Genomic DNA, 9,838 nt, shown 5'->3' on the forward strand with positions numbered 1-9,838 from the left:
AAGTTCGTGACATTTTTGCTTCATTTACATATAGTGTTACATATGTGTGCGGACACTGGGTTAGGATATGAAATATATTTCTAGTGTGGGTCTCAGTCCAAAAAGTCTGAAAAAAAATGTTGTCTAGAGCACCTTAAAGGCCACACCTATTTTTGTCAAGAGTTTCTCTATTTGGCTATCTTTGGATGGCCAACAGTCTAGAGTTTAAAACTAATGAACTACTGAAATGCATTATTTTAAACTTTCTTGCCCAGCATGGGGTAATTTTACAACTCTGTCTGAAATGGTCCGGATATGATGAAGGCCCCTAAGCATAGTATTTCTTCTTAAAAAGCTTTTATTCTCCCAATGCATTATTCTAAATATAAAATCAATCCCTCAATATATCCTTGTATTTCTAATTCTGACTAGGAGCTGGAGATGACAGTAACCAATACTGAAATCTTTCACATAGTACTTGCTATTTGTGTGGACCCCCAGAAGTATTTACTTGAAGCCAGTTTTTAAATTTTAATAATATTTAGAAACAGCGTAAACAACATTTCTTCTAACCAGCCTTTGGAGCAAGATTTCCAAAGGTGACTGCAACCTTAAAATAAAAAGATGAATTTTCTAATATCGTGAGATTTGAAAAGATCCACATAAAAGGAACTAAATGTTTGAAAGTAAAGCATAAGAAATAAGCTATATTCACTTTGAGACTGTGACTTCAAAATATCAGGAATAGACAGTGTCTGACCAGCTAGATCCCACTTCTTCCACACTCTATTTATAAAAACTTTATACAGAAGGAAAAATACATATATACAGATATATATACATATATATATATCTACCTTCACTGTCCTTGAATTTCTTGATTGCCACAATTTCATGTGTTTCCTGCAAGGGAAAAGAAAGCAGAAGGAAAGTCATTCTCCAGTGTTTTTCCGACTGGGGATTCCAATTGCCTGGGGGTATATTCTGGGACAGAGTAGCAAGAAGCCAGAGTGTCAAAAATACATCATCTTCCTCTCCCCCGCCACCCCTCATTTCTTGGTTCCAAAATTCTCTTTCTTATCACCCCACAAACATTGTCAAGGAAGGAAAGGAAGAAAGGGAGAGGGTGTGGAGCAAAGAGCAGATACGGTGACGGAATATGCTTAACTCATAAATCATTAGTGTCAATGTCTTGAGGATACTCAAAAGTGCCAGGATGAGTGGCAGACTCTCATCTGTACTGCCCTCTGAAGTCCAGAGACACATTTTAATTGGCCTTCCAAGACCAAGAAAGGGCCTCTCCAATACACAGTAGTTGCTGGTAGCAGAATGCTAACAAGCATATCTAATTTTCTCCAGCTCGTCCCTATTGATGGTCATTGCAAATCCAAAGTGAGATAAACATTCCATCACCAAATACCAATCATCACCTTCGTCCTGCCCTTATTTATCTCTTCTCAACAGAAGAGATAACAGAATTCTGCCTTAAAAGAAAATATGAAAATCTTTTTTGTTGTTTTTGGTTGGGAGGAAAGAAAATAAGGGCTGGAAAGGAAATGGAAATGCTAAGAACTAAGTACCACTAAACTAAATAACTTGTATCCAATTCTGGTATATAAAAGCAATAAAAAAGCTTTTGGCAAAATAATTAATATAAATTCTTCAAAGCCAACATGTCATATGAAAGCCTTCTGAATGACTCAGGCCTGTTCTTTTTTACTCTAAGTGGGGACACTTTCAGATCAAATCTTTTAATATTTAATAAAACGTCCCTGCATCAAAACAAAGACTTTAAAATTAAACACAATACCAGGCAAGTGCTATAAATTATGGAGGAAAAAGACACTTAAAGGTACTGTGTTTTTGTTTTTAATGAAGGAGTAGGATTGTAGGGTACAGACAACTTACTTGTACGTATAGGGTACAATTTATTTGTACATTAATGGATCTTCTGACTTAAAGAAACTCCTCCTTCCAGGTATTTTATTATTGGGAAGGAAGAACTGCCAATTTTAAGTAATGCAGAAGATTATCAGCTAGAATATTATCCCACGTAGTACAAAGGTGACTCTTTTATATACGCTACTCTCCCATAATACATTGATATCATGTTCTTACCCAGCTCCTTTTCTAATGGCTCTAGCTAGCAATCTACCTACAGCATAACTGAAAGACCAGACCCTATCAGGAACCTCCTCTTGCTTTTCTCACAGCACAAAGGTGTAGCTTCCAGGAATAGAGAAAAACTGCACATATCTCAAATGAATATTGTTCCAGGTAGTGTTCCATCTTATATTCCACTCTAACTGAAAGACTCCCACATACATTTCTTTCATTGCATCCTAGGCATTAAAATTTTGTCTGATTTTATAAAAGATTTTACTCAGTTCAAAACGGTCCACTGATGTGACTACAAATTTAAATTTGTAAGTGGCACATTTATACCACCTTGAATAAATTCATTAGTTATTTTTCTCTGGCATCTCATAAATACAATTTACTGTATAAAGCGACGGCTAATGGGGGTCAAATAAAATGTTTATTCTTTTATTTATCCTTTCAAGAATACCACGAAAATCCTCTCTCCTCAAAACTCACTCTCTCCGCCTCCCCCAATATGGTTTATGTATTTACTTAAAGAATGAAGTCGAACAGATGAAGTTTTCTACATTAAACCAATTCAGTGTTTAGTGAAAAACACATGCAATTAAGAGAAGATGCTGGAAAGAATTTAACATTTCACATGTATTCAAACTGCTTATAAAAATAATATAAACTCATTACAGAAAATACAAAAAGAATATAAAGGGTACAAAAAGGATATAGAGAAGACATTTACAAAATTAACTCTTGCTAATATTTTGGTGTATTTTCTTCTAGTAAATTTTTCTCAAATGGTAGTAGTAATACTGGATATCTTATTGTATGTTGTTTTTATTTCACTTGATATTATATAAGCAACATTTCAAGCTGTTATTTTTAAAACCACCATTTTTCATGGATGGCTATTTAACAAGTCTATTAATGAACATACTTCAACATCTGCATCTGTATTTCCACAGAGTAAATTCTATAAGTGATATAATTGGTTCAAAGGGTATGAATGTTAAAGGTTCCCAATATATACTGATAAACTGACATCCAAAAAAACCGTCATGTCACAGTTCCCTTCAGCAGTGTGTGAGAATATTCACCCTACACCCATTGTCAAAACAAAATAAAATCATTAAAAAAAAACTTCTCTGGCATTCAATGAGATTAGAGAAGTTTTCTTCTAATAAGTGAAATCCGGTCCCCCAGGGTTAATATTTTCTTGCTGATTCATGGATGATAACTTATTGCCAAATTCTGTTACAAATCTTTTCCCCAGATTGTTGTGCTTGCTAGAGTTTTGTTGTTGTTGAATATAAATTATTACATAGTCAAGTTTACTGATACAGGCATTTGTAATTATGTCCATTACTTTTGTGCTCAAAGTCCTTACTTGGCCTGAGCATGGTTAATATTCATCTGCATTTATGTATCTTGATATTTTAATTATTTCTTTCCTTAAATCTTTATTCACTTGTAATTTATTTTAATATATGACATGGTGAGGGAATCCAGATTTAATATAATTTCTAAACACTAAACCAATTTTCCCAATACCCTTTACCAGATATTTTTAGTTGTTACATCTTAGCATCCTTACATATAGATACTAGATGTGCTTTCAGACTTTTCTAGTGGACTCTAGCCTAGTCTAGTATAGGCTACTGATCTGTTCTTATGCCAGAACCAGTGTTTAAAGTATTGTGACCTTGAACTGTTTTAAATTAATCTGAGGTTATCGACACTGATTCTTCTTATACCATTTTGTTAAATATATTTATTTTTGAGAGCAGGGTTTGACTGTTGAATTTAATTTGTAATTATAGATACATGAGCTATAATATTTTATTTTTTTTAACATATTCAGTTTGCTTCACTGTTTACCACCAGTCCTTTTCTTGTATGGTTTATACATATTTGAGTGATTGATTTGCATTCATGTTTTGCTCAGCCAGAGTACATCTTTGAAAGATTTTCTGACAAAGTGTCTTATTTTCCAAGTCTTTGCATTTTTGAACATCTTCACATATACATGGCAACTTGATAGGCACGGAATTCTTGGGAAGGCAACCTTTTATTCTTCAGAGTCACTGGAAGCTTAAGTGCACCATAAAGCCCTGGAAAATGCCATTCACATCACAGACACCAGAGTCTATATGCTTATTAAAGCAACTTAATGCAGGTAGGAATAAAGTGTCTTCTTGTAACAAAATCTATATACTAAGATATTTTTCCAAGAAGAAGGAAATTAAGGGTCTAAAAAGAAGGACTGCCATTTTCTAACATAAAGAAATTATAATACTGTCACATAAGGCATCAAATGGGGAACAATGACCTGACAGTCTCTGGTATTTGTAGCAGAAAAGAAGTATGAGGCCTATTTGGATTTTGTTCCAATATAGATCACTTCTTTTTTCTCCCTAAATACTGTTAGAACTTTTCCTTTTCCTTGAAATAAAAATTTTAAATTATTCGGAATATATCTAGAGGAGTGTGTGTGAGTATGTGTATGTGTATTTTTTGAATCAATAATACCTGGAAATCAATGAAATTAGAAAAGTCTCCTTATAGCAACCTTATATGTTGTTTCTACTCCTATTTTTCTATTATTTTCCACCACAAACCTTACAACTTTTAGGTTGGATCTTTCATAATTGTTTAGTATATTTTGTACTAAGTTTTTGTACTTAGTATGCAACGTTCATGATTGCATCATCAGCACCTAGAATAGCAGGCACATAGTGGGTGTTCGATAAATATTTAGTAAATGAACATTAATGAGTTCAAAAGTGCTACACAATTTTGTTTTATCCATTTAAGGCTTCTTTCACTTGTCTTTATCTCAGCCAACTTCTGCATTTTTTGCCTTGTTTAGCTTATTCACTCTCTGTAGAGGTCTTATCTTTCTAGCTTTCTTTTGGGAGACTAAGCAGATGTCTTAACTTTATTGGTTTGTTAGAAAAAGTCATTTTCAGAACCATGTGTTGCTTCTAAATCTTCACAGCAATGTTTTATCTTCCCCTATCTTTTCATAGTGTTTTCTCTGCTCCACCCTTTAAAACTCATTCTTACTAAGATGGAAAGAGATCCACCAGGACTGGCATTTGGCCTCAACTTGAACTTCAAATATGAACTGATGCACCCTGAGCCCGATTTTAGAACCTGGCTCACTAGCACATATCCTTCCCATTGGGGTTGGCTGGTCTGAGGTTAAACTGCCTGGGCAGGGTTCTCTGAATAAGAAGAGCACATGCCATTAGCTGTTTACCTCATGGCATTCTGGAGACCACATTTCTAAGCACAGCCTCTCTTCCCTCTACCTTCACCACACTTTGCCACAGGGGACTCCGAATCCTAGGATAGTACATGCCTTTTCCAATCCTTCCTTGCTTCTTCCCTTACTATATTTAGGACATTTTGGTCTCTGCAAAGATCTGGAAATGCAGATGCTAATGCAGGCTAGTAGGGGGCTGAGAACTCCAGCTCCAGCGGTGTCAGATTATGGTTAACCTCAGTGAGATGGCTGCTTATTTTTCAGTTCCTGTGAGCATGAGTCCAAGGCATTTCCTACTCCCTTTGGATATCTGGCCTGATTTGGGTTCATAAAGTAGGATAAACAGCATGATGTTCAAGAGTATGCTTTCAACCCAGTACTGCTAATAAAATTAATTCTCCCTGGACTTTGCTAGCGATCTTCGATGTTTAGTTTATTAATTTGTAAAACTTCATGGGTATTTAATGGAGAGGTAGGAAGTAACACGTCAAGCTTTATTACTTATTCTACCATCACCCTGAGATGCTATATATAATAAAGGTGTAGACAAAGAGAAAAACATACAAAAAATAACTCTGAAAAACTTGTTTTGAATTTAATTTATTCATAAAAGCATACCATTGCCCCCACAACGTCTGCAACAGAATGTCACCAGCTGTAGTTAGCAAGATAGGCATAGTTTGCTACTTGTTTCAGTGTCTTTATTTAAAATATGAGGTATTTAAAAGCTGACATCTTAAGCAATAAACTAAGAATGTTATCAAATATACCAGTAATCTATGAATGATAATTCTATGCCTCACCCTTAATTCTACCTTAAAATTGGAATTGTATTATGTATTTTGGAACACAAACAGAAAGACTAGGTAACTTTAGATAAAGGTTCCTGAATTGTACTACCGTCTCCATGAGTAAACAAACCATATCAAGGCATTTCACATTTCCCAGAATAAATTTCCCCAGCTGGAAAAAAAAAAAAATCAGAAAGAGAATAAAAAATAAATGTTATAAGTACTAACAAATAGAAATATCTGGAGAGCCTATAGTTCCTTCAATATTCTCAAGATCTCTACCCCATAAAAATCAAGCCTCAATCACTAGAGACTCATACTAGACAGAGAGACTTATAACTATCAACTCACTTGCGTTGCTGATTGTCTAAAGTTTTAGGTCATTGTTTTATTAGCAGTATTAATTGTCCCTTACTTAAGATTCTGGCAAAGCAACTAACTGGTATTAACAGCCATACAATTTACTAAGTTATTTTAAAATGCAGTTATATAACTTAATTATGCTCTGGAACAGTGAATTCTTTAAACTGATCATACACTGTATAAGGAAGTAGCAGAAGTCTTATTTTTCAAATCTTTTGCTAAGTTAAAATATCCAACAGGTATCATGAAACAGAACAGAATAAAATACTCTTTTATTCTCCTATTCACGGATTACGCCATTTCAAAAGGTTATAACAGTTATTCCTCGGTATCTACAATGATATAGAGGGGGCCACTGGTTCCAGGATCCCTGAGGATACCAAAATCCATGGATGCTCATCCCTGACATAAAATGGCATAGTATTTTCATATAACCTATGCACATTCTCCTATATACTTTAAATTATCTTTTGATTACTTACACTACCTAGTACAATGTAAATGCCATGCAAATAAATAGTTGTAATACTGTGTTATTTTTATATGTATTTTTATTGTTGTATTTTTAAATTTTTGTTTGTTTTTCTGAATATTTTCGATCCTCAGATGGTTGAATTCATCAATGTGGAACCTGCTGATATGGAGGGCCGTCTGTAGTCTACAATTCGTTTTCTAATTACTCTCTGAGGAAGTGTTTTCTTGGGAGAAATTCTTTATTTCATCATCCAAATAGCAGGGAATATAACTTGATAACTAAAGTATTGTAAATATTTCTGTTCACGTTTTATTTGCAAATATCCTGTCTGCTCCCTGGGCATAAGTAAAACCCTACAAACATAGAAACTACTACTTTATTGTTTCTCAGCCTTTTGGCTAAGATCAAGTGAAATTAGTACTTTTTTTTTTGAGACAGAGTCTTGCTCTGTTTCCCAGGCTGGAGTGCAGTGGCGTAGTCTCAGCTCACTTCAACCTCCACCTCCCAGATTCAAGCGATTCTCCTGCCTCAGTCTTCTGAGTAGTTGGGATTACAGGCACACGCCACCACACCCGGCTAATTTCTGTATTTTTAGTAGAGACGGGGTTTCGCCATGTTGGCCAGGCTGGGAAACTACTACTTTATAGACCAGTATGGTCCCTGAAAAAGTAAGCTTCATTTTAAGTTATTATTTTTAAGTACTTTTGTGCCCAGCCCCATGCTAAGTGCTTCCCGTGGATTATCTCACTTAATTCTCAATTCATCATTCTGAGGAGGATCTTATGCTCATTTTACAGATGAGGATACTGAGTTTTAATGAAGTTCCATAATTTGTCCCATGATCACACAGCTAAGACGTAGCAGAGCTGAGATTTTAAACCCAGGAAGACTGATTCTGAATGCCATTTCTCAACCATAATCATGCTATACTGCCTTTGCAAGCCATGTATGTAAATTTTGTTGTAGAAAATGATTCTGAAACACACAAACACACATCACCGAGGAGAAATGTTAGTACCAATGAACATTTCTAAATAGTTTTCTAATAATATGTTATAATATTTATACACTTAAAAGAACAGGCAAATATTTCATTACTTTCATCTTTATCTTTTTTACTGTGTAAACCTTCTAAAATAACTTAGTCCAAAAGTATTTATCTTTACATTATAAGTAAAATTATAAAATGGGAGGAAATTCAAGCACAGGATACATTCTATAGCAGGTAAATTATATCAGAGCTAACATGCATTTGCCAAGTACTATAGAAATATAAAATACCATCCATGATATTTATTCAGTGATAAAACCTAGATTTCTCCAGGAAATTCCTTAGAGATCTTGACTTATATTATTTATTATTTGAAAACTACCATAGTTTGTCAATACTAAAAGTTAGATTTACTGCTAAGTTTTAGTACTTCAGACCAAATCTCACACACAAAAAATCTATACCAAAGAAAAAAAGCATTTCAATCAGTCAACTAACAAATGTTTATTGGACCTCTGCTTTATGTAAGGTTTTCTTTTGTATCCTGTGTTTGACATGAGTGAGTAAATGAAGCTGTCTTATATACATAGAAGTTTACAACCTGGTATGTAATAAAAAATGCATGACAAAAGCTAAAAAGTATAACAAATGTTATATGATATGCCGCAGGAGTTCAAAAAAGATCATGCAAATATACAGAAAAAAATGTATATCCCCTTCAGATTTAACAGTTGATAATATTTTGGCTTATTTGCTATGGATCTCTTGCCTTTTGAAACGTAAAATGCCAAAAAATAAAAGTTCATTCATTCCCATTCCCTCTACCCAGAGGTAATTTCTATCCTGAAGCTGATATGTATCATTCCCACACATTTTTATCACTACAAATGAATCTGCCCATAAATTGTATTGCTTTGTGCACTAAAAATCATGCAACTAGCATATGTTATTGCATGTGCCTTTTTTCAACCACTTAAAAAAATACAATCTGTATCTGAGATTAAAATCTAAATCTAGTTAAAGGGTTCTCCCTTGGGGGGTGACCATGCTCCCCCCAAGACATCTGGGGACACTTTTGGTTGTCACATAGGCTGGGGGCACTACTGGGATCGAATGAGTAAAGACCAAGAGTGCTCTAAACATCCCACAATGCACGGGACAGTCCCTACAACAGTCCCAGCCCCAAATGTCGACAGTGCTAAGGGTAAGAAACTCTGCTTGAGTTTATTCATTTTAACCATTTTGTGGTATTTCCCTATAAACATTCCCCCTTAAAAATGTGAGAATGCCATGGTATGTGTATACCTATCTAACAAACCTACATGTTCTGCACATGTACCCCAGAACTTAAAGTATAATAAAAAAAAAAATTTGAGAATGATCACTTGTTGAGGAGATCAGGTAAAGCTTTACTGAAAAATTAATATGCTATGAAAGAAAATTTTAATTGAAAAAGAGAAGATTAAAAGATCCATTCTCCAAAAATTATTAAAATTATCACAGCACTAAAATGTCTACACTCATTTTATAAAACAATGATTACTTTTATAACTTTTGTAATATGGTTCTATTAAAATATTATACCATGAAATGGCCGGGCACAGTGGCTCACGCCTGTAATCCCAGAACTTTGGGAGGCCGAAGCGGACAGATCACCTGAGGTCAGGAGTTCGAGACTAGCCTGGCCAACATGGCAAAACCTCATCTCTACTAAAAATACAAAAATTAGCCCGGCGTGATGGTGTGGGTCTGTAATCCCAGATACTTGGGAGGCGGAGGCAGGAGAATCACTTGAACCTGGGAGGCAGAGGTTGCAGTGAGCTGAGATCACGCCACTGTACTCCAGCCTGGGCAATAGAGTGAGACTCCGTCTC

At 34.9% G+C, this 9,838-nt stretch overlaps 1 protein-coding gene across 2 annotated transcripts in view; it reads right to left on the reverse strand.

The window, feature by feature from the left end:
• Positions 1–9,838, reverse strand: part of CDKL5 (cyclin-dependent kinase-like 5) — a 237,155-nt gene that overhangs the window by 88,550 nt on the left and 138,767 nt on the right. For both annotated transcript variants that reach the window (XM_011995813.1, XM_011995815.1), the window contains one exon: positions 837–882. In XM_011995813.1, the coding sequence (XP_011851203.1) occupies positions 837–882 (46 nt within the window). The remainder of the gene's footprint in view (positions 1–836; positions 883–9,838) is intronic.

This window comes from Mandrillus leucophaeus, unplaced genomic scaffold (genome assembly GCF_000951045.1).
Source record: "Mandrillus leucophaeus isolate KB7577 unplaced genomic scaffold, Mleu.le_1.0 Scaffold499, whole genome shotgun sequence".
Taxonomy (NCBI): domain Eukaryota; kingdom Metazoa; phylum Chordata; class Mammalia; order Primates; family Cercopithecidae; genus Mandrillus; species Mandrillus leucophaeus.